Source organism: Bos taurus, chromosome 4 (genome assembly GCF_002263795.3).
Source record: "Bos taurus isolate L1 Dominette 01449 registration number 42190680 breed Hereford chromosome 4, ARS-UCD2.0, whole genome shotgun sequence".
NCBI lineage: Eukaryota > Metazoa > Chordata > Mammalia > Artiodactyla > Bovidae > Bos > Bos taurus.
This window is the reverse complement of record NC_037331.1, coordinates 97,943,206-97,967,908: the sequence shown is the minus strand read 5'-3', so window position 1 is coordinate 97,967,908 and position 24,703 is coordinate 97,943,206. Positions and strand designations below refer to the sequence as shown.

Sequence of the window (24,703 nt, the reverse complement as noted above, 5' to 3'; positions counted from 1 at the left end):
TATTTCTTGTCTGATTGCTGTGGCTAGAACTTCCAATACAGTGTTAAATAAAAGTGGTGAGAGTGGGCATCCTGTCTTATTCCAGATTTTAGCAAGAAGGCTTTATTGAGTGCTGCTGCTGCTGCTGCTAAGTCGCATCAGTTGTGGCTGGCTCTGTGCGACGGCAGCCCACCAGGCTCCTCTGTCCCTGGGATTCTCCAGGCAAGAACGCTGGAGTGGGTTGCCATTTCCTTCTCCAATGCATGAAAGTGAAAAGTGAAAGTGAAGTCGCTCAGTCGTGCCAGACTCTTAGCAACCCCATGGACTGCAGCCTACCAGGCTCCTCTGTCCATGGGATTTTCCAGGCAAGAGTACTGGAGTGGGTTGCCAGTGCCTTCTCTGATTATATTGAGTATTGAGTATTAAAATGGCTATGGGTTTGTCATAAATGACTTCTATTATGTTGAGATATGTTCCCTGTATACCCACTTTGGTAAGAGTTTTTCTTTTTTTTAATCACAAATGGATGTTGAATTTTGTCAAATGCTTTTTCTGCATCTATTGAGATGATCATGTGGTTTTTTACTTTTCTTTTGTTAACGTGTATTACACTGATTTTGCATATGTTGAACCATCCTTGTGAATTTGGGGTGAATCCCACTTGGTCATGGTGTATGATCTTTTCTAAATGTTGTTGGATTTGATTTGCTAATATTTTGTTAAGGGTTTTTGCATCTATATTCCTCAGAGATATTGGCCTGTAATTTTATTTTTTGGTGGTATCTTCGTCTGATTTTGACATCAGGGTGATGGTGGCTTTGTAAAATGTCTTTGGGAGTGTTCCCTCCTCTTCAAGAAGAATCAGTATAAGTTCTTTTGTGTGTGTTTGGTAGAATTCACCTGTGAAGCTGTCTGGTCCTGAAATTTTGTTTATAGGGTGTTTTGTTTGTTTTTGTTTTTTTTTGTTACAGATTCTATTTCACTTCTAGTGACTGGTCTCTTCAAATTATCTACTTCTTGATTCAGTTTTGGTGGGCTGTATGTTTGTAGAAAGTTGTTTCTTCTGGGTTGTTAACTGTGTTGGCATGTAATTGTTGATAGTATTCTATTAAGGTTTTTATGTATTTGTGTGTTATCAGTTGTGGTTTCTCCCTTTTCATTTCTTACTTGTTCTCTTCTCTCTTTTCTTCTTGGTGATCCTGGCCAGAAGTTTGTCAGTTTTGTTCACCCTTTCAAAGAACCAGCTCTTGGTTTTATTGACTTATTTTTTCTGTTGCCCTTTTAATTTCTATTTTATTTATTCCCTCACTAATCTTCCATGGTGGCTCAGATGGCAGAGAATCTGCCTGCAGTAGGGAGACCTGGGATCAATGCCTGGGTTGGGAAGATCCCCTGAGGAAGGGAATGGCTACTTATGCCAGTAGAATTTCTTGGAGAATTCCATACACAGAGAAGCCTGGCAGGCTACCGTCCATGGGGTCTCAAAGAGTCAGACACAACTGAGCAACTTTCACACATAATCTTTATTATTTCCTTCCTTCTTCTGGCTTTAGATTTTGTTTGTTCTTCTTTTTCTAATTATTTTAGGTGGTAGGTTATTATTTCAGATTTTTCTAATATTTTGAGGAAGGCCTGTATCACTGGGAATGTCCCTCTAAGAACTACTTTTACTACATCCTATAGATTTTTGTATGGTTGTATTTTCATTGTCATTTGTTTCAAGGTATTTTTTAATTTCCTTTTTGATTTCCTCATTGACCCATTGGTTTTTTGTACGTTGTTTAGTTCCCATATAATCTTTTTTTTCCCCCCCTCATTTCTTATCCTGTATTTGATCTATAGTTTCATGCTGTTGTGGTCAGAGAAGATGCTTGAAGTAATTTTTTTTTCCCCAACAAAATTCTTTATTTCACTAGAAATAGCTTTATTGATGAAATCACCAGGAATTTTCAACACAAGATTTAACATCTTAATATCCACCAAGGCCTGGGCTCTGAGGTTTGCTCTGCTTCTCCCAGTCCTTAAAGGGATTTAGAGAGAGACATTGTTAGCAGAGATCAAGTAAGGTGGTTGGAGGTCCCCCTTTCCCAGCCATTGGACAAGCTGCTCAATTCTGCTCCAGAGTAGGAAAGAGCCAGTATTTCAGAGTAGTCCAATAAGAATTTGACATTGCATTTTAATCTCTCATAACAGTTTCAGTTTATCAACAGTATTGGTCCAAACTTATTTGCATCTGATCTAAGTGTTTTTCATTTTGCAATCTATTTTTGGTGTCCATGTAATTTTAATAAATAACCTCACTCCTTGTGAAAAAAATCAATTAACCCTGTGCCAAGAAAAGTATCTCAAACCTGAATAATCTCATCTTGCTCTTGGAAAGAGGAAATGGGGTTTCCTGCTCTTTTTCCACTCAAGAGATGAACAAATCTACCCCTTGGAAGTCCAAAAATGTTACTTCTGGCCTTGGAATCTGCAGTTTTTGATGGGCTGATTCAAATTACCTAGGAAGAGCAGCTGGAAGTACTAACCGGGCAGCCTTTTTTGGAAATTTCTTCCTAAAATCAACTGTAGAGAATGGTCCATGCTTGTGTACAACTTCTGCTGTTCCATCTCACAAGCCAGGCTCAGAGGAGGCACTGGAGTTCTCAGGAGCAAGAGCAGTACCAGTGGCCCCACAAGGCAGGACCTCAATAACGTGAGGCTTGTCAATGATCCAGGCTGTCTGGTTTCCCTTTTCAAGAATACTGACAATCCGGGCTTGACGACCCTCTCCATACTTTGAAGATTTGATTTCTGAACAAAAGTGAACTGTCTGTTCTCTTGGCAGACAAATCAGTAGCCCTCCAGAAGTTTCTGCTGAGGTTCCTTGCAGGAAACCAGAGCTCCTGCTGGCCTGGCTGATGGCAGCCATCTTGGCAATGCTGGGCAGATTACAAATGACAAAGGACACTTCATTTCTCTGTTCTATATCAATAACCTCAGATATGCAGATGACACCACCCTTATGGCAGAAAGTGAAGAGGAACTCAAAAGCCTCTTGATGAAAGTGAAAGTGGAGAGTGAAAAAGTTGGCTTAAAGCTCAACATTCAGAAAACGAAAATGATGGCATCTGGTCCCATCACTTCATGGGAAATAGATGGGGAAACAGTGGAAACAGTGTCAGACTTTATTTTTCTGGGCTCCAAAATCACTGCAGATGGTGACTGCAGCCATGAAATTAAAAGATGCTTACTCCTTGGAAGGAAAGTTATGACCAACCTAGATAGCATATTGAAAAGCAGAGACATTACTTTGCCAACAAAGGTCCATCTAGTCAAGGCTATGGTTTTTCCTGTGGTCATGTATGGATGTGAGAGTTGGACTGTGAAGAAGGCTGAGCGCCGAAGAATTGATGCTTTTGAACTGTGGTGTTGAAGAAGACTCTTGAGAGTCCCTTGGACTGCAAGGAGATCCAACCAGTCCATTCTGAAGGAGATCAGCCCTGGGATTTCTTTGGAAGGAATGATGCTGAAGCTGAAACTCCAGTACTTTGGCCACCTCATGCGGAGAGTTGACTCATTGGAAAAGACTCTGATACTGGGAGGGATTTGGGGCAGGAGGAGAAGGGGACGACAGAGGATGAGATGGCTGGATGGCATCACTGACTCAATGGACGTGAGTCTGGGTGAACTCCAGGAGTTGGTGTTGGACAGGGAGGCCTGGCGTGCTGCGATTCATGGGGTCACAAAGAGTCGGACACGACTGAGCGACTGATCTGATCTGATCTGAGAGTGACCCAGAATGCCAAAGCCAGTGATATCTGTGGCTGCATGGGCATTAAAACATGGGCTTTAGTCTGGCAGGTTCTTTGGAAGGAATGATGCTAAAGCTGAAAACTCCAGTACTTTGGCCACCTCATGCAAAGAGTTGACTCATTGGAAAAGACTCTGATGCTGGGAGGGATTGGGGGCAGGAGGAAAAGGGGACGACAGAGGATGAGATGGCTGGATGGCATCACTGACTCGAAGGACGTGGGTTTGAGTGAACTTCGGGAGATGGTGATGGACAGGGAGGCCTGGTGTGCTGGGATTCATGGGGTCGCAAAGAGTCCGACACGACTGAGCGACTGAACTGAACTGAATTCTATCGAGGGTAGCCATGTTGAACATAGCTTCCTGATAGCCCAGTTCTACCTCTTCTCTGAAGAACACCATCTTTATCTTATTCCATCCTTCAGGATTATCCAGCCATTGGTGGGCATTGACAGGCAACTTGGGTTCCTAAGGGTTTAGTTAACACAAGCACATTCCCAACTGCCCCGCTGTCAGGCAGGATGAATTCATTTGGTTGGTATACCACAGTCGCAACTCCACCGATGATAATACCACCGTTTGCCCCCCAGTCACTGCAGTCCCTCCTTCCTCGGCAGCATCCCGAAAGCCTTTGATCATGAGTGGTGTGATCTTTTCTCACTCCTCCTCAGGCATGCTCTGGCTGACGCTGATTAGCATCAACATGTTGTCACACTCAGTAATGCCCATGGCATAGCGGTCACTCAGCACGTTGGTGCATGTGATGGGCCCCATCACTGTAGGGATCTTCCACCGAGGGGTAAAAGAGGTCGGTGGTCTGCACCAAGGACAGGCCCCCTGTGCCTCAGGGGTATGATGCGGGAATCCATCCCAATGCCGAGGCTGGGGAAGGGCGGGCTGGGCTCTGCCCTCACCAGGCAGATCGGCTTCCTGGGCCATCTCTTCAAGGCCTCCGACGAGGCTCTAGCCCAGCGCTGGTCGTACTTCCGGTTGCGTCAGTCCCGCCTGGAGTTTGAGCAGCATCCCCTGGGGGGCCTTGCAGGCTCAGCCTTGCATGCTGAAGCCAGTGAGCCGCCAGCTCCGGCTGCGACCCAACGCCTGGGGCTCGAAGGGCCTGTTCGACAGGCCCCGGCTTCGAGGCAAGCCTGCCGGGCCTGAGGAACCTTCTCCCCCCGCGGCCACCTCAGCCATAGCCTCTTGCTGGCACCTGTCGCTGCGGCTTGTGCCATCATGCCCGCCCGGCAGAGATAGAAAAAAGAAGATGGAGGAGGAGAGGTCCCTTTTACTTTCCACTCCAGTTAGCAAGGCGTAACAGATATTACCGCAGAGTCTCTCTCTGGCACAACTCGCGCAGCCCAACTGCCGCCACACCACACGCTCCAGGGCCTCCTTCTATACTCATATTTGTTGAAGTTAGTTTGTGCCCTAGTGTGTGGTCAATCCTAGAGAATGTTCCATGTGCACTTGAAAAGAATGTGTTTTCTTTTTCGGGGAAGAAGGCGGTTATAATGTCCTGAAAAACGTCAATTCTATTGTATTATTTAGGATCTCTGTTGCCTTATTGATTTTCTGTCTAGAAGATCTGTCCATTGATGTGAGTGAGAAGCTAAAGTCTCCTACTATTATATGCTCATCAATTTCTCCTTTTATGTCAGTGTTTGTTGTATGTATTCGAGTGCTCCTCTATTAGGTGCATATATGTGGATGAGTGTAAAATACTTTTCTTGTATTGATCCTTTAATCATTATATAGTGTTCTTCTTTATCTTTGTTTATAGCCTTTGCTTTAAGGTCTATTTTGTCTGATATGAGTACTGCAACTCCTTTCTTGTCATTTCCATTTGTATGAAATATGTTTTTTCCATTCCCTCACTTTCAGCCCATGTGTGTCCTTTGCCCTAAGGTGGGTCTCATACTGTAGGCAGCATATTGTAGGCTCTTGTTTTTAAATCCAGTCTGCCACTTTGTTCTTTTGATTGGAGCATTCAGTTCATTGACATTTAAGGTAATTATTGATACATATGTATTTATTAGAGAAGGCAATGGCAACCCACTCCAGTACTCTTGCCTGGAAAATCCCATGGACAGAGGAGCCTGGTAGGCTGCAGTCCATGGGGTTGCTAAGAGTCTGGCACGACTGAGCGACTTCACTTTCACTTTTCACTTTCATGCATTGGAGAAGGAAATGGCAACCCACTCCAGGGTTCTTGCCTGGATAATCCCAGGGGTGGGGGAGCCTGGTGGGCTGCCGTTTATGGGGTTGCACAGAGTCGGACATGACTGAAGCGACTTAGCAGCAGCAGCAGCATGTATTTATTGTCATTTTAAACTTTGTTTTCCAGTTGATTCTTCTGTTTCTTTTTGTGGTTTGATATATTTTATGCTTGTGTTCTCTTCTTTTTGGTTTTTGAGAATCAATGTTTTCGATTTGTGGTAGCCCACCTTTTTTTCCCCAATTGTGTTAACCCCTTCATATTGCTTTAGATTGCTTCAGACTATAGGCTCAAACACTTTTTTTTTTTTTTAAATCTGTATTTTCTTACTGTCCTTCCCTCTGATTTTGGTGTCTTTTTTTACATTTTCATGTTTATCTTTTTCTTGTTCCTTGTGTTGATCATCACTTTCACAAGTAGGTTGTTTTTTTTTTTAATCTGTGTACTGGCCAATTTAAATGATTTACTTTCCAATTGTGATTTCCTCCTTCCTATATGGTCTTGCTTTTTTTCTATTTGGAGAAGCCCTTTCAATATTTCTTTTGGGATAGTTTTTAAAGTTGCTGTATTTGTTTAGTTTTTGCTTGTCTAAGAAATTCTTTATTTCTTCTGAATGATGATCTTGCTGGGTAGAGTAATCTAAGCTCCATATTTTTCCCTTCCAAGACTTTGAATATGTTTTGCCACTCCCTTCTGACCTTCAGTGTTTCTGTGGAGAAATCAGCTCATAGCCTTATGGGGGGTTCCCTTATACTTAACTCATTTTAAAAAGTAATTTTATTTACTTATTTTTGGCTTTGCTGGGTCTTTGTTGCTGTGCGGGCTCTCTCTAGTTGCAGCGAGCAGGGGCTTCTCTCTAGGTGCGGTGCACAGGCTTCTCATTGTGCTGGCTTCTCTTGTTGCAGAGTGCAGGCCCTGAAGTGCGGGCTTCAATCGTTGTGACCCTCAGGGTCTAGAGCACAGACTCAGTAGTTGTGGTACATGGGCTTAGTTGCTCTACATCACGTGTGGGATCTTACTGGATCAGTTGTTTATCACTGAGCCACCAGGGAAGCCCTATAGTTGACTGTTTTTGTTTCTGTCTTTAGAAATCTCTCTTTAGCTTTAGCCATTTTTATTAAAATATGTCTTGGTATAGGTCTGTTTGGGTTTATCTTGTTTGGTACTCTCTGTGCTTCCTGTATCTGAGTATCTGTTTCCTTCTTTAGGTTTGGAAAGTTTTCGGCCATAATTTCTCCAAATACATTTTCAATCCCTCTTCTCCTTCTAGAATACCTAATATATATAGATTGGCATGCTTTATATTATCTCACAAGTCTTTTATATTGCTTTCATTCTTTTTTTTTCCATTTGGCTTCCTGTCTGCTGTTTTGATTGGGTAATTTCCATTATTCTGTCTTTCAGGTCACTTACTCTTTCTTCTGCATTATTCATCCTGCTGTCCATTGCCTTTAGCTCTACTTTTGTCTTGGCAAGTGAATTTAAAAATTTTTCTTGCCTCTTTATGTTTCTAGTTCTTTTTTACAGTAATTTGCATTTCTGTCAATAGCCTTTCTTAATTTCTTCAGTATTTTGATTACCTCCTTTTTGAACTTGGTGTCTTTTAGACTGAGGAGATCTATGTCATTGTTCCTTCAGGGGAATCTTCTTGGTCTTTTAATTGGGAGTGTTTCCTCTGCTTCTTCATTTTGCTTATATCCCTCTTACTCTATGAGTTTTGAAAAAACAACTATCTACTGTAGTCTTGGAGGGCTATTTGTATGTGGGAGCATCCCTGCATAGCTTGTGTGAGTTTAATATTTTTTGGCATGAGGGCTGTTTTAGGTTTGGATGGTGTCTCTTTCCTTGGGACTCCTTGAGTTCAAGTAGCCTGTGCCCTGCCTCCTGAGAGTGTACTCAGAGAAGGAAGCTCCTGTGGTGGGCCCACCACCTCCTCACGCACCCCCCAACAATGGCCTTGCTTCGCTGGTGGGCCCAAGCATCTTCCCATACTCCCTTGCCTGTGGCACACCACATCCTAGCCAGCCCTCTCAGGCTGTCTGCATGCAGCCAACCCCAGTCCTCTCCCCAGAGTCTGAGCTCTGAAACCCGAGCCTCAGTACCCAGCCCCCACCCACCCCAGTAGAGAAGCATCTCAGTCTGGGGAGAGCTGGGCAACACTGACCGTCTATGCGGGTCTTTCTCTTTTCCTTTTACAGATGAGTTGCTGTGCTCTCCTCCAGGACTCCGAAGCTCCCTCTCTGTCCTGGCTGATCTCCCTACTAGAGAGGGCCATTCCCAGGGGCAGGAACCTTTCCTCCTTCACAGCTCCCTTTCAGGGGGTCAGGTTCCCATCTCGATTCCTTTCTCTTTTCTCTTTTTGTCCCACCCAGTTACATGGAGATTTCCTTGCCCTTTTGAAAGTCTGAGGTCTTCTGCCAGTGTTCAGTAGGTGTTCCATGAGAATCGTTTCACACGTAGATGTATTTTTGATGTATTTGTGGGAGAAAGTGAGCTCCACGTTCTACTCCTCTGCCATCTTGATCCAATCCTGTTATGATGCACTTTAAAATGTCCTGGATAGGATAGGAAGAATATACTTTTAAAGGGAATCCTTTTTTTTTTTTTGAAGTAGTTTCTTTTTAACTTTCATACAATCCTAATATTCTAGGTCATGTTTGCTTCAGTTGCTTGAGTGAAGGCCAGACTCAGTGCCCAGAGACTGGAAGCATGAAGATGAACAGGACACCCTTTAACCATCCAGGAAGAAGGATCAGGGCACTGGGTTCCTTCTGCCTCTTACTCCATCCATGCTTGGCAGGGATCATGTCTCATTTTAGTTGGCAGCTCCCTCACAGCCAGCACTTAACTGCACATGCAGAATGTTCTCAATAATTATTCATTAGTTGAATTGGCCTAAGCCATTGATAAAGAGAAAATGGAAGGGAAAGCAAAAAGTATCATGAGCCCTTCTTGGACCGAGTCCTGTGATTGTTGATTTCTCATTGAATCCTCACTATGACATTAAAAATACATCACTTCTATTTTACAGGTGAGAAAACCTGGTCAGTATAAATGTCTTTAAAAGAGTTACTATACTTAGGTTGGGAGGCATCCTAGTGTTCTGCTCTTTGCCTTTTCCCTCCGTCAGGTGCATTTCAGGGACTGGCTTATTTACTCAAGGAGATTGGGCACTAGTACTGTTCCCACTTTAAAGATAAGGGAACTAAACTTAGGGTAATTAACTTCCGCCGTCATCAGGTAAGTGGCAGAGCTGGATCCTGCATGTCACTGTGTGCTTCTAAGCCGTAGGGTCACAAAGAGTCAGATGTGACTGTAGCAACTTGGCATGCACAAGTTCTGTGGAGCACACGGACTCTCAGCCCCATGGCAGCCCTTAAGACTTGTGCGTCTTATACACACACACACTCCTAGACCTCCCAGACCTACCCTAGTGCTTCTCAGCTCTGGGTGCACATTAGGATCTAGTGGGAAGCTTTCAAAGTGCACATTCCAGGGCCCAACCCCACAGAGGAGGGTGAGGCTTCTCAGGCTTACAGGTTTTTAAAGAGCAGCCTAGCCTGAGTCCCTTGTGGCTCAGCTGGTAAAGAATCTGCCTGCAATGCAGGAGATCTCGGTTTGATTCCTGGATCTGGAAGATCTGCTGAAGAAGGGATAGGGGCTACCCACTCCAGTATTCTTGGGGTTCCGTTGCGGTTCAGCTGGTGAAGGTGAAGAATCTGCCTGCAATGCAGGAGACCTGGGTTAGGAAGATCCCCTGGAGAAAGGAAAGGTTACCCACTCCAGTATTGTGGCCTGGAGAATTCCATGGACTGTGTAGTCCATGGGGTCGCAAAGAGTCGGACAGGACTGAGCAACTTTCACTTTCATTTCAGCTGGAGTTGAAGAGAGCTGTGCTAAAGCTAAAGTTCCCTCTCCTGTCATTTATATTTAGGCTCATAGTCTTGATTAGTTCCTTGAATGAGGGAAATGACTTATATGATTATGTGTGAATTCCTGCAATGTTTCGCCCTGTCCCTCAAACATAAGGAGTGCCAAAATAGATTGTTGAATACAGAGCAGTAGTTTTCAAGGAAGCCTTCATAAGCAGTAGAGCCTAGAGAGGAGCAACAGTTCCGCTTCAGATGGAAAGCACAGCTCCATACAGGAATGGCTTATGCTTGGCATAGTTATTTTTATTTAGTGGGTTTAAGAATGAGATCCTTGGGATTGCTATTTTGATATTAATACCACCAATAGGGGCTTCCCTGGTGGCTCAGCAGAAAAGAATTCACCTGCAATGCAGTAGGTGCAGGAGATGTGGGTTCAGTCCCTGTGTCAGGAAGATCCCCTGGAGGAGGGCATGGCAACCCACGCCAGTATTCTTGCCTGGAGAATCCCATGGACAGAGGAGCCTGGCGGGCTGCAGTCCATAGGGGGTCAGAGAGTAGGACACGATTGAGTAACTGAGCGCGCACACACCACCGATAGAGAATGGAGTTGTTAATAAATAATGTTATTTTAATATATAATAATTGTTAAATCCCTCTAATCACTAGGCTTGAGTAAATGTCTTTGGTTAAGATGTGGATATAGAATTGGGAGGCTCTGTTTCATAATATGGGAATAATGGTAATGTGAGCACTGTGGAAGATTCAGGAAAACAAAGACAGCTGCTCACTTTGTCCTTCTTCCAGTGATGGGGCAGCACTACATGATGCTAAATGAGGCTGAAAGCAAACCACACGTATTAAGTAACTAACTTTCACAAAGTGCCTCAAGAGGAATGTCAGAGAATTTTACTACCTTGTAGATTTGTTCCTAAGCGTCACTGTGGAAGATCCCGCAACCCTTGCATAGATGACTGAAGAGGTTCCAGTGAATTCCAGGATGTATGTTGAGTGCCTAGCACATTTGTGTTAAGGATGGTGGAGACTGGTAGACTGTAGCAGTGCTCCTCAGTCTTGTCTTCATCATTGCCCCTCCCCCAGTGCCCACAAAAGACCCTTTGTGGGCATATTTTTTCCCCTAGTCATCCCTCTGCAGATACACTATAAATGGACTTACATGCTGTATGTTTATCCTGTGCTTTATACTTAGAAAAAGAGTAAGATTCCGCGTCCCTGTCCCCCCAACCAGTTGTTGCCCGCATCGGGTCTCTGTCTAAGGTAGTGTTCTTGTGGTCAACATTGGACAGGAGTCTTTGATTGACAACAGTTTTGGAGATTCCTGGTCGGGAGGATATGTAAACATTACAGGTCAAAATGAAAGTGGCTCAGTCATGTCACTTTGCGACCCCTTGGACTATACAGTCCATGGAATTCTCCAGGCCAGAATACTGGAGTGGGTAGCCTTTCCTTTCTCCAGGAGATCTTCCCAAACTAGGGATTGAACCCAGGTCTCCCGCATTACAAGTGGACTCTTTACCAGCTGAGCCACAAGGGAAGCTAAAACAGTACAGGAGACCTGAGCATATTTCTGTCCCTGGACTTTGTGTCCAAGCTGACAAGGATCTGGACTAAAGCCCTCTTGGTTAAGTGAGGATCCCACTGAGAGCCTATGACTAACTTCCTACAGTTCACTGGGAAAGTTGTATCATAGTTCTTGGAATGAGCATTATCAGAGTGGTTCTTCCTCCTGGCCTGCTGCACCCTCGGAAGAGTGAAGGAAGAAAGCTGATGTTCTTCTCTGTGGGTCTGTTGCTGTGTTTGTGAGATCCATGGGATATGAAAACGCAGATAAAGATGGACAGTGGGTAATAGAAATCCATCTTCCCTGTTATTCTGAACTACCAGTAAAACAAGTCTCACTGCCCTTTAGCTCAGTTTTCTGTGCTTTTTTTTTTCCTTTCTGTTATCCACTCCACAGGAAACACCCAGGATGTGGGAACATTGTGACATTTGCACAGTTTTTATTTATCGCTGTGGAAGGCTTCCTCTTTGAGGCTGATTTGGGAAGGAAGCGTCCGGCTATCCCAATAAGGTATGGCACGTTGAAGTCTTCTTTTAGCCCTTTTAAAAAACTTAACAGCTATTCTTCTCGTAACCATATAAAAGGAATGTGAGGCATCCTTTTTATAAGATTTATATCAAAGATATCAGTAGAATAATTCATTTTCTGAATTTAATATGTGGTGAAACTCCAGGGAGCCTGTTTTTAGAATACAGTTCCTGCCACAACACTTAAAATAACTCGTGTGTGTGTGTGTGTCTGTGTATCTTCTGTGTCTGGCATATGGTCAGTTAAAGGCCTAGTGTGGTAGCCAGTTTTTAAGTACTTATGTGTGTTATCCTCGTGATGGTAACCAAATATGGTAAGAGTCGTACTGTTGTTACTTTTAAAAAAACGAATGGCTTTTGGAGATGGGGGTGGTAGTTACATAACATTGTAATATATTGGGTTGGTTTTTCTGTAACCCGAACAAACTTTTTGGTCAACATAATACTAAATACCACTGAATTGTTCACTGTAAAATGGTTGGTTTCCTGTTATGTGAATTTCGCCTCAATCAAAACAAAATGAATGGCAAGTTAAGGTAAGATTCTTATTTCCAGACCTCCATCCATGAGTCCAAATTTGTGTAATTATACTCATGGGGCCAAATACAAACAAGGCAGATCTTATAATAAACAATGTATTGAAAAACAGCATTCTTGCTATGAGATACTTGAAATCAAAGTGTATTTATTATTTTTTTAGTTTGATTTTTATTTTATATTGGGGTGGCATTGATTAACAATGTATTTGTTTCAGGTGTACAGCAAAGTGATTCCGTTATACATAAACATATATCTATTCTTTTTCAGATTCTTTTCCTGTATAGGCTATTACAGAATATTGAGTAGAGTTCCCTGTGCTATACATTAGGTCCTGTTGTTCAATTAAATTAAAAAAAAAAAAAGATACATGCACACAAAAACAAAGTGTAATCCATCCAGTTGTGAGTATTTAGTAGGATAAATACCCCCGTCCCCCAGTGGCTTTAGTATCTGTATAAAACTTTCTCATTCCAAGACCAACATTTACATCAGAGTAGGTGCCCCAACCTTTTTTTTATTCCTCTGGTCCTTCTTCTCCTCCTCCTTCCACTATTTCTTTCTACTCTGGCAGCCAGTAGCATACCTCAAGAACATTTTCACTCTTGCCTTAACTTTTATACTAATAGCCTAGCAGGCTGACCTCCTGCCCATCACCTGTTCATCCCTCCATGTCAGCTTCCTACCATTGTATCATAGCACCCACTCTCACAAGTGCTCAGGGTTCACCACTGGACTCAGAGTGAAGCCCAAACTCCCTAACCTGCCTTTGGAGGCTCCTCATGAACTTGCCCTAACAGCCGTGCTCCCATGTGTGCAGTTTGTGCTGGCTATTTTATTTTCTATCTGTGAAGAAGGCATCATCAAAATCTTGCTCATGTCATTCATCCCCACAAGCAATTTCTAGGCAGTGCAATATGTAGGCAGTGATGTGGAATAGTTGGAATTAATTATCCTGAAAGAACTTGATGAACTCTATCTCCAAATGGCATCTTTTCAAGACAGGACAAGGGAAATTGGACAAAAAAGCTTGTAAAATGACTAACAGTTTATTATTCAGAAGCTGTAAAATTGCTCTTAGCAGTAACTTTGTATGTCTGTATTACTGGGTTCTGCGTTCATTGTAAAGCTCTTCAAACTTCCCAGACTGGGTTAATGTTGCACTGGCATGGCTGCCTATGAGGGCAGAGAGCCCTCTACCTCACCAGGAACACAAAACTGGTTCTTGTTAGGGAAGGTAACTTGAGACTCAGTGTGTCCATTCTCCAGATGTGCAAAAGGGTAAAAGGATGGGATTCTGTGCTCAAAGACGTCCAACACTTCCTGAAGAATATGGAACCACTTGTTCATGTTTGCCCTGAATTCTTTAGCTCTGCTTTGGGTTGGTTGTAAAGTTCATTCAGGTTTTTCTGTAACATCTTGCAAAAAAACCCCAAACAAACTTTTTGGCCAACCCAATACTTCAAATATGAACAAAGCTAGTGGAGGTGATGGAATTCCAGTTGAGCTATTTCAAATACTAAAAGATGATTGTGTGAAAGTGCTGCACTCAATATGCCAGCAAATTTGGAAAACTCAGCAGTGGCCACAGGACTGGAAAAGGTCCGTTTTCATTCCAATCCCAAAGAAAGGCAATGCCAAAGAATGTTCAAACAACCACACAACACTCATCTCACATGCTAGTGAAGTAATGCTCAAAATTCTCCAAGCCAGGCTTCAACAGTACATGAACCAAGAACATCCAGGTGTTCAGACTGGGTTTAGAAAAGGCAGAAGAACCAGAGATCAAATTGCCAACATTCACTGGATCACAGAAAAAGCAAGAGAGTTCCAGAAAAACATCTACTTCTGCTTTGTTGATATGCCAAAACTTTGACTGTGTGGATTACAACAAATTGTGGAAAATTCTTAAAGAGATGGGAATACCAGACCACCTTACTTGCCTCCTGAGAAATCTGTATGCAGGTCAAGAAGCAACAGTTAAAACCAGACATGGAACAACAGACTGGTTCCAATTTGGGAAAGTAGTATGTGAAGACTGTATATTGTCACCCTGCTTATTAAACTTATACGTGGAGTACATCATGCAAAATGCCGGGCTGAATGAAACACAAGCTGGAATCAAGATTGCTGCGAGAAATATCAATAACCTTAGATACACAGATGACACCAACCTTATGGCAGAAAGCGAAGAAAAACTAAAAAGCCTCTTTCTTCATGAAAGTGAAAGAGGAGAGTGAAAAAGTTGGCTTAAAACCCAACATTCAAAAAATTAGGATCATGGCATCCGGTCCCATCACTTCATGGCGAATAGATGGGGAAACAATGGAAACAGTGACAGACCTTATTTTCTTGGACTCCAAAATCACCGCAGATGGTGACTGCAGCCATGAAATTGAAAGACGCTTGCTCCTTGGAAGAGAAGCTATGACCAACCTAGACAGCATATTCAAAGGCAGAGACATTACTTTGCCAAGAAAGGTCCATCTAGTCAAAGCTATGGTTTTTCCAGTAGTCATGTATGGATGTGAGAGTTGGACTATAAAGAAAACTGAGCCCTGAAGAACTGATGATTTTGAACTGTGGTGTTGGAGAAGACTCTTGAGAGTCCCTTGGACTGCAAGGAGATCCAACAAGTCAATCCTAAAGGAAATGAGTCCTGAATATTCATTGGAAGGACTGATGCTGAAGCTGAAACTCCAATACTTTGGCCACCTGATGTGAAGACCTGATTCATTGGAAAAGACCCTGATGCTGGGAAAGATTGAAGGCAGGAGGAGAAGGGGATGACAGAGGATGAGATGGTTGGATGGCATCACCAACTCGATGGACATGAGTTTGAGCACTGTCTAGGAGTTGGTGATGGACAGAGAAGCCTGGCATGCTATGGACAGGGAAGCTTGGCCTGCTGTAGTTAGTTCTTGGAGTCACAAAGAGTCAGACACAACTGAGCAACTGAATTGATACTTCAAATACAGTTTTTCTCATTTTGAATATATTAGGTTGAATTGTATGACATTGCTGATGTTTAGCCTACCAAAAGAGAAAAGCATTTTTAAAAAAAATAAAAAATAAAAATAAATTAAAAAAAAAACATTTTAAATGGCTTAAGCTGATTTATATGAAAGTCATCTTAAGTATTTTCTAGCTCAAAATGGGGGCATACAAATATAAAATTTTTTCATTTGTATTTATCCCTTTATCTAAGTGATTAGAGTCCCTAAATTTTTTTGTTGTTTTTTTTTATCATTATGGAAGAATATTAAAATAGTGTCACATTCAATAGTTCAAACCTTTTCTGTGTTAGTGTAGCTTTGTGAAGTATTTTCACATATACTTGGTATTTGACTTAAGGTGGTAGTGATACCGTCTTTTAACATAGAGAAGATAAGCACAATACTTTTAAAATCAAAAATATGTGTTTCCTAGCCTACTTGATTTTCCTGAAATTGTGGACCCTGTGTGACGATGAACTGCTGTCTCTGCCTCCCAGGTACTACGCCGTAATGGTGACCATGTTCTTCACCGTCAGCGTGGTGAACAACTATGCCCTGAATCTCAACATTGCCATGCCCCTGCACATGATATTTAGATCTGTAAGTCTCAGACTCACATGCATATGTTCCTCTGGAAAATGAAGTTAAGTGGGTCCGTTAAATTCAAAGGTCCTATAGGAAGTAAAGTCTAGGGTGTAAGACTAGGTCTCATGGATGAATGAAAAGAGACTGAATTTCATCTGAGATGGAAGGCAAAAAGACAGAAATGTGAAGGTGGATGGTTTACTTTCATTTATCAGAGGGCTTATTGGCAGTTAATAAAAGAAAAGTTAAAATTTCCCCAGATAACAGATCTTGCCTTTAATTTTCTGGTTGGTTTTATATTCAGTCTTGCTATGAATGTTGTTTAACTATGTTCTCATCACTTTTTGTTTCTTCTGTAAAATTATATTTACTTCTAGTATGTGGTATAGATTACTTCTTTTTTCTGCTGGTTTTTGAAAGCAGAGACTTGAGATAATTAGCTGAAGGGATATTGTTGAGGAAGGTAGGGTTTCTCCTTAAGCAGCAGAGGTTTTCGTCTTTGCCTCAGGCATGGTAGGAGAGCTTCGTTTAGTCTGTGTATAAATAAGGACAGAGTGTTTCCTGAAGAACCAGAGAGAAACTCAAAGGGGAATGTAGTTAGGCTTGTAGAGGAATGCAAAATGGGTGAAAATTGGAATAATAACTTTTTTGTGTGGCCTGAGATTTTTGTGAGATGAAATGTGAGATTTCCCTAAAGGAACTTTCCAGAGCTGATTATAATAACTAAGATGACCTTCAGAGCATTGCGCACAGAGTAGACTTTCAATAAACACTTGCTGGCTGACTGATGCCTTTTGAGAGGACAGAGAGGTCCCTGCACAACTTCATTCAGTCAAACAGCTCGGGAGAAGCTTATTTAAGGCTCCTGTGAATTATGTGGGTGTCCCAGGTGCCTCAGTAGGAAAGAGTCCTCCTGTCAAGCAGGAGATCTGGGTTCAGTCCCTGGGTGGGGAAGATACCCTGCAGGAGAATGGCAACCCACTCCAGTATTCTTGCCTGGAGAATTCCATGCACAGAGGAGCCTGATGGGTTACAGTCCATGGGGCTGCAAAAGAGTTGGACATGACTTAGCAAATAAAGAACAAACAACAACAATTAATTAGAAAATCTGCCAAAAATAAGTCTGTAATATTCCTGCTAGCCCTCGCTTCACCTGTGACCATGTTGGGAACTGATCGTTTTTATTCTTAATGTCATCTTTAAAAGGTGTTGTTATTTTCTGAGGTAGATTTTTATAGTTTGTCCTTTTTGCTGTCCTAAGAACAAGTGATTCTCACTAGTTATTAATCCTAACCTCCATCTTTGCAGTTGTTTCTCCCCCTTGTCTATGTTCATGTTTGTCTTGAATTACATTATTTTCTTTCCCTCATGCACTAAAACTGTTGTCTCTCTTTACAGGGTTCTCTAATTGCCAACATGATTCTAGGAATTATCATTTTGAAAAAAAGGTAAGCAGTGCTCTTTTATTTTGTATATAGGAAGGTTCACCTGAGCCCCAATTTTGTCTGGATCCCTTTTCTCATAGAGGTGATAAGTTTGCTCTTGGCCATCTGCCTTGCTTCTTGGTTCTGTCTGTGACAGTGAGGCCCACTCCTGAGGCAGTGGGTCAGGGAAGAGGCCCCGTCTGTGTCTTTGGAGCAGCATTTTCTCTGTGTAGAATTAACAGACTCTTGTCATTAAATCTTTAGTACCATACTAACGTGTGAAGCCAGGCTTCCCTGGTGGCTCAGTGGTAAAGAAATCTGTCTGCCAATGCAAGAGCCCTAGGTTTGATCCCTGGGTTGGGAAGATCCCCTGGAGAAGGGAAGGGCAACTCACTCCAGGCTTCTTGTCTGGGAAATCCCATGGACAGAGGAGCCTGGCAAGCTATAGTCCACAGAGAATCAGACACAACTTCACAACTAGATAACAACAGTAACTTATGAAGCAAATTGATCTAGAACTTCACTGTCCCACGTGGTCATCACTGCCTACATGTGACTATTTACACTTAAATTTAAATATTAAGAAGTAAATAAAATAAAATATATACTTTCTCCACCTCTCTAGTCATGTGTGACTAGTGGTGACCATATTGGAGAGCCCAGATGTGGAACATTTCCAGATTTACCAAAGTTCTGTGGGACAGTGCTCTCCTAGGAAGCATACAACATAGCAACCTAAGGAATAATCATACTCATTACAAAGAAGATTCCTAACAAAGGCCCAAGTGGCCAAGAAGAGGCAAGGAAAAGTTTTAGGACTGATCTTTGTGACTATCATGAGCAGCTCTCTCTGGGTACAGTTGGGAAGTATCAGAAGTACATGAGGGACTTTCCTGAATGTCCAGTGGTTAAGACTTTGCCTTCTAATTCGGGCAGTGCGGGTTCCATCCCTGGTTGAGCTAAGATCCCACATGACCCCAAAGCATAAAACAGAAGCAATATTGTAACAAATGCAATAAACACTTTAAAAATGGTCTACATCAAAAAACAATCTTTAAAAAAAAAGTAGCAGTACCTGGGATGCTGTTTCCAGGGATTTGTGTCTCACCTTCTTTCAGAACCTCACCCCTCACGCCCAAGGAGGAGGGGCAAGGGGCAGAGACAGCACATACAGGTTGGAACATTTCTTAGGGAAAGTTCAGCCTCACTGTTAGGACCAAAAATGTGAGTTGGTGCCAGCTTTTCAATGTAGTCCATACCCAATCCCAGTACTGGAACTCTGTACCAGCTTGGAAAGTAGCTGTCAATTCAGCATGGGAACCTATGCTGAAAAGGACTGGGTCATGAAAAGGGTAATTGTCCTGTCCTGCTGGCTCCTGGTGATGAGCTCTTTATCTCCCGAGGCTCAGATACTCCCCAGATGAGAGCACCCTTGTAGTGATTGCTTTTTCAGGCTCTTCTGTTCAAGCATACAGAGATAATGCTCAAGGCTCATTACCTTTGAAGTGACCCCTGTGCTTCTTGGTAGTGTAAAATTCACATTGGGACAGACCTGTGGTCTTCATAACCTTTGGTTTTGGTGCATAGCAGGGATACAGAACTTACTATAAAAGGAATGCGTTAATATTCTGACATACCCCAAATGTCAGGGGCCTTTATCAAACATCTAATTTTTCCTTAAGAACCTGTTCTGAGTCTGTCATCTCTCTCTCTCTGTTTTTGACTCTGTCCAGTGGGTCTTACCCAGAGAGCAGAAACTTCTCTAAGCTAACTATCTATATCATGGATTAGTCATTTATCATCTCCTTTTGCTTATTTTGAGTAGCACCCCTTCAAGTTTATAGTGTGTTCCCCATTCCAGGATTTGAAAACCAAACCTCTCTTCACCTTAACTGTGTTCTTCATGATTGTTCAGACCTGAATTTTAGACCTCTCTCCGATCATTGCAGACTGAAGAGCTCCCGTCTGTTTATACATCTGCGGCAGCAGTGCCTGTCTCCTCACCCACCCCTCTTCTCTAGAGTGGTGCTTTTGGCTCCTTGCCCCACCCCTTAGCCAGTTCTTAGTCACCCCTTGGCCTTTTTCTGACATGCTGTGACCAGAACTATACAAAATATTTGAGTAGAAAATTTCAGATGTAAGGTTTTAATGTCTCTTCATTGTCGCCGGAGGCTTTTTGCTTCATCACCAAGAGCCTGAGAGGGATGTTAATTGATACTATTTTAGTTAATGTGAAATGCCACCATTATTCCTGCTAATAGTCCTATTGGTTTAGTATTACTCGCTTTATCCAACTATGCCAACATTTAAAAACAATATTTAAGTCATTAAGAGACATTAAGACAACACCCTCCCCTGAAAAGGGACAGTTGAATTCTTTTTTGAGTGTGGAATCCTGCTGCTTGTCCTGGTAGTCCTTCTGTCCTGTCCTTCCTCTGCAGGCTATGTCTCCTCACACTAGGTTTGGGCCCCAGAAACCAGGAAAAGCAACAGGAATTCTATATTAAGATCTGTCAGGCTTTCATTTAGACGCAAGAGCAGAATGGGCTGTCGTGCCTAATATGCCTTTTTTTGTTTTCTGATGAAACAGTCTACTGGTGTACCAAGTCTTGGACACCACCAGAAAGGGTGTGGTCTAGAAATGAGTAGTATCCTGATTTTTTCACGCACAGACTTAGGTGGACTGTGCTGAAAAGTGATCCCCTTGATCATGTCTTGGTGATCTGTACTTTCGTGAACCATCTTACTGTCAGCATCATGTGGAAATTCATATCTGTGCTCTTTTTATTATTTTTGCAGATACAGTATCTTCAAATATACCTCCATTGCCCTGGTGTCTGTGGGGATATTTGTTTGCACTTTCATGTCAGCAAAGCAGGTGGTAAGAGTCTGTTCACAAATGATTTCTATTCACTCCTCATCAGGGGTGCCCAGGTACTTATTAATGATACAATAAATGTAAGTGCTCATGTAATATAAGGATTTACATCTTCGAAAGAGAATTATGGAGGGAAATGGGTAACATAAATATTTTCCTTGTATCAAGGCCCCTTGCCTGTAGTTCTGGTCTCTGTACCTCATATGTTTTTTTATTTCCTAGACTTCCCAGTCCAGCTCAACTGAGAATGATGGATTCCAGGCATTTGCGTGGTGGTTGCTAGGCAAGTACAGTAATTACAGTAAAGCTAATTGCCTCTGCAGTTCTGTTTTCAGAGTTTTCTCCTAAGGGATATGTTTCTTGGCAAGAAGCTTCAACTCAACAGATTATGCCATGGAAGAGAGAGGCACCTGGAACTATATATCTCTGAACCTTAGGGTTGAAGAAACTAAAATGAAAATGTCTGTGTTCATGGTAGCGTGTTCTACAACATGGATGTTTTCCTGGTTGCCACTAGTATAGACAGAAAAGCCTGTGTCTAGTTGCCCATCACACTCTGTGGGAACAATGGGAGTGTCATCCATTTCTTTATGATCTGTCTGCTGAGCAGAAGCTTCTACAAAAGGAGGGCACATTACAGCAGTTGACTCTTCAAATTTCTGTAGGACCCATTTCTAAATCTTAGATTTCTTTTCTTCATAAGCTCTTCCACATGGCAATGTTCCCAAACCTGACTGGTCATCAGAATCCTGGGTGATTTTTAAAAATACAGATATCTCTTTGTTTAATGAAACAACTCCTATAGAGCTTTGCCCTTGCTGTATCTTACAGGGAAGGGAGAGTCAGTGATAGCAATAAGAGATGGAGACTGACCAACTGGAAGAAAAGTGGCAGTGAAAGAACTGGATTCTCCTTGCTTCTTGACTTTGCAGCTTTATCCCTTTAGGTTGCTATTCTTAATGTAGGAAGATCTTTATGAGCTATTAGGAAGATACTTTCTCCAATAAGAATGAAAGACTTTAACACACAATTCATGGGCACAGAATTAATACTCAATAAACTTATGTTCAGCCTCACTGGTTTACTAAACAAAGAAATGCAAACTGAAACCAAAATGCAGTACCTTTTTGTTTTGGCCTATTATACTGGCTAGATATTGATTATTCTCACTGATGCTGAGGGTGCAGTAAGGCAGCCATATTCATATAGATTGTTTATGGTAAATTGACACAGACTCTCTGGGCAAAAAATTATGTATTTGAGCTTTTTAAATGTCTACAACCTTTGTCTCAGTAATCCCCCTTATAAGAGTTTCTCCTAAGGGAATAATCAACATTTTGTTTATTATTATTGTTTGGGATATATGTTGATTTTAATGATGAAATAATTAGAAGTAATCTAACCATTCTTCTCTTGTAAGACATTTAAGTATGGTACAGTCCACATGATAGAACAGTATGCCGTTTTTAAATCATACTTTTGAAAACATTTTTAATGTAATGACTTGAAGGAAAATCCAGGAAAAAGATCATGTATAAAAAGATATGAAATTACATACTCATTATGATCCCATCTCAGCATAAAGTATCTATTGGGTTGGCCAAAAATCTCCTTTGAGCATTCTGTAAGATCTTAGAAAATCCCGAATGAACTTTTAGTTAACCCAATATCTAACATATATCTATCTAAGTAACATATACAGGGAAAGATAGCAAACTATTTAGGACTGGATGGTAATATGGTGGTTGATTTTTATTTCTTTTTAAATTTTGTGCATGGTCCATGTTTAATTTAGTGTGTAATATTTGTAGAACTGAATAAATGTTTTTTTTTTTTTTAAGAAAAGAAGAAATGTTTTTTGAGAAGTTAGTTAGTATGGGCGTTTGTAATTCCATGTTTGCTTTTCAGGCATTGGGGCACTGACTTTCGCTCTTCTGATGTCCGCAAGGATGGGTATTTTCCAAGAGACTCTGTACAAACAATTCGGGAAACACTCCAAGGAGGCTTTATTTTATAATGTAAGCGATTTCTTGAACCTGGGGAAAAGGAAAATTACTGAGTTGTTTTTGTAGTATATTAGTTCAAGTATGATATACCATCTTTCTGATATAGTTGAAGGATCAATTTATTATCCAGTAAACTGCTTTGGGGCCCACTGACTGGCACTTTTAATAGCCTGCATGGTTCTCTACAAGAAATGATTGTTATTAGTCAGTGTGAACAGAATGTGTCTGCCAGGAACAACCATTCCCTTCTAGGAACCCAATGTTCCTAAAGATGAAATCAAGTTAAAACCAATATGGAAACCTGGAAAGGGAACAGAAGTTCCAAAAGCCCTATGCCAAGGAAAAGATGTGCAGGCAGGAGTTGGGGAGAACTGGGGGGGGTTTGAGGAGTAAGCCGCTCAGACAGGCTTTATTCCTTTGAGAGAGAGCTTAATTAGCTAATTATTTGCCCTTTCGCCTCTTGTTTGAAATTGCTGATCTAGAGCCACCTTCTCTAGCTTTCTTCTTTCTCCCCACTCTTTTCTGTTGCGATAACGCCCAACTCCTCAAGGTCTCAGGGATAACGTTGCCTCCAGGTTCAGTAACCTCAGGGAGTCCTTCCCTGGGAACCTTTTGAACTGAAGTTGCAAACAAGCAATTTGAGATATTTAATCTCAAGCTACAGTATGTGGCTGGGAGTTTAAAAAATAAAGGAGCATTCTGTTTGGTTCCCATGTTTCTTTTAGCACAGTACCTGGCAGATAGTAAACTGCTTGGTAAATGTTTCCTGTGATTCCTTAGTAAATGTTTACTGTGGTGGTGGTGGTGGTGGTGGTGGGTGGGTGGGTGTCAGGCACCTTAATATTTGCTTACCTATCGTTTCCGCTTCCTCTCCCCTCTCTCTCTCTCTGTCTTCATTTCTTTTCCCCGACTTCATATTGTCCTCTAGTGTCTCTCCCATTAGTTTCATGAACTCCCTAAAATCTGCCTTCATGTTCTGTATAATTTTTAAATCCGTTATATTGTTTAACTAGTCTCAAAAATAGTAAGATGTAGGCAGATCCTTTGGGCAGAATGACTGTGTTTCAATTTCTCATTCCCTTTTGTTGAGGAAAGGATGCTAGCTCTATTGTTTTGTAATGACCATCAGCTTCTATGGGGCAAGAACTGTAATTCGCAGGTTGATATCATGCCATACAATGTCAGGACTTATTAAAAGTATCCAGTGCTTTAAAAGGCACTGCGTATGTGCCCAGTCGCTTAAGTTGTGTCTGACTCTTCGCGACCCCATGGACTGTAGCCTACCAGGCTCCTCAGTCCATGGATTCTCCAGGCAAGAGTACTGGAGTAGGTTGCCATTCTCTTCTCCAGTGGATCTTCCCAAGCTAGGGAATGAACCCATGCCTCTTACATCTCCTGCACTGACAGGCAGGTTCTTTACCATTGGTGCCACCTGGGAGGCTATTAAAAGCACTGGATACTTTTAACAAGTCTGACTTGTTTATCTTGATATTGCTTGTTACACAACTTGTAAAACTTTCAATCATTGTAAAAAATACTCTATATTTCTGTAATGTTTTTGCATTTAAATTTACACGAAATGTTTCTTCCTGTAGCATGCCCTTCCACTTCCTGGTTTCATCTTCTTGGCTTCTGACATTTATGACCATGCAGTTCTGTTCAATAATTCTGGTGAGTTTGGGGTTATCCAGTAGAATTACCTGACAGTTTCAGAGGCAGCATCTCAGTTTTACTCGTGACTTCACCTCTGCAGTTTCTGTCATATCCAGATCACCCATCCCCATGCCACCTTCCTGAAATATAGTGCCATTAATCAGTGGTTGCAGAAACAAAAGCTTTTGCAGGCACTTCTCAATTATTTGCCAATGAAGTAAGACAATATCTTCAAATTTTCTGTTCTGCTTTGGAATTTGTGTGCTGTTTGCATTTGAATAGGGATGTATGATCTGAGAATGCAAACAAACAGTAATAATACTGCAGTGACTGGAGCCATGAGAAGTTGGACAGCACTCCAGCTTCTTTCCTCCTGTTCCTCCCTCTGCTAGGAAAGGCACATCTCACAGATACAGGCTGAGCTGCCTCCAAGCAAGGAGGCACAGAAATGACAACAGGGTAGATAGGCCGCAAGAATAAGCAAAATCAGTTCAGGTGGCTACAGTGCGAGCTGGCTATTACTTTTTACAGTGGCCGTTTAGTACATTAGCTAATAATTGCTAGTTAACTTAAAAGAAATTACCAATGTTAGGTTGGCCCCAAAATTCCTTTGGGTTTTCCCATAAGATGTAATGAAAAATTTGAACAAACTTTTTAGTCAAC

At 41.9% G+C, this 24,703-nt stretch overlaps 1 protein-coding gene and 1 pseudogene across 1 annotated transcript in view; one reads left to right on the top strand and one right to left on the bottom strand.

The window, feature by feature from the left end:
• The window catches only part of SLC35B4 (solute carrier family 35 member B4), a 35,281-nt gene that overhangs the window by 7,014 nt on the left and 3,564 nt on the right, over positions 1–24,703 (top strand). The window contains exons 2-8 of the mRNA NM_001192941.1: positions 11,831–11,944; positions 15,992–16,094; positions 17,478–17,527; positions 20,303–20,384; positions 20,604–20,664; positions 22,290–22,399; positions 23,983–24,058. Coding sequence (NP_001179870.1) covers positions 11,831–11,944; positions 15,992–16,094; positions 17,478–17,527; positions 20,303–20,384; positions 20,604–20,664; positions 22,290–22,399; positions 23,983–24,058 — 596 coding nt within the window. The remainder of the gene's footprint in view (positions 1–11,830; positions 11,945–15,991; positions 16,095–17,477; positions 17,528–20,302; positions 20,385–20,603; positions 20,665–22,289; positions 22,400–23,982; positions 24,059–24,703) is intronic.
• On the bottom strand, positions 1,883–5,162 carry LOC101903811 (selenophosphate synthetase 2 pseudogene; annotated as a pseudogene).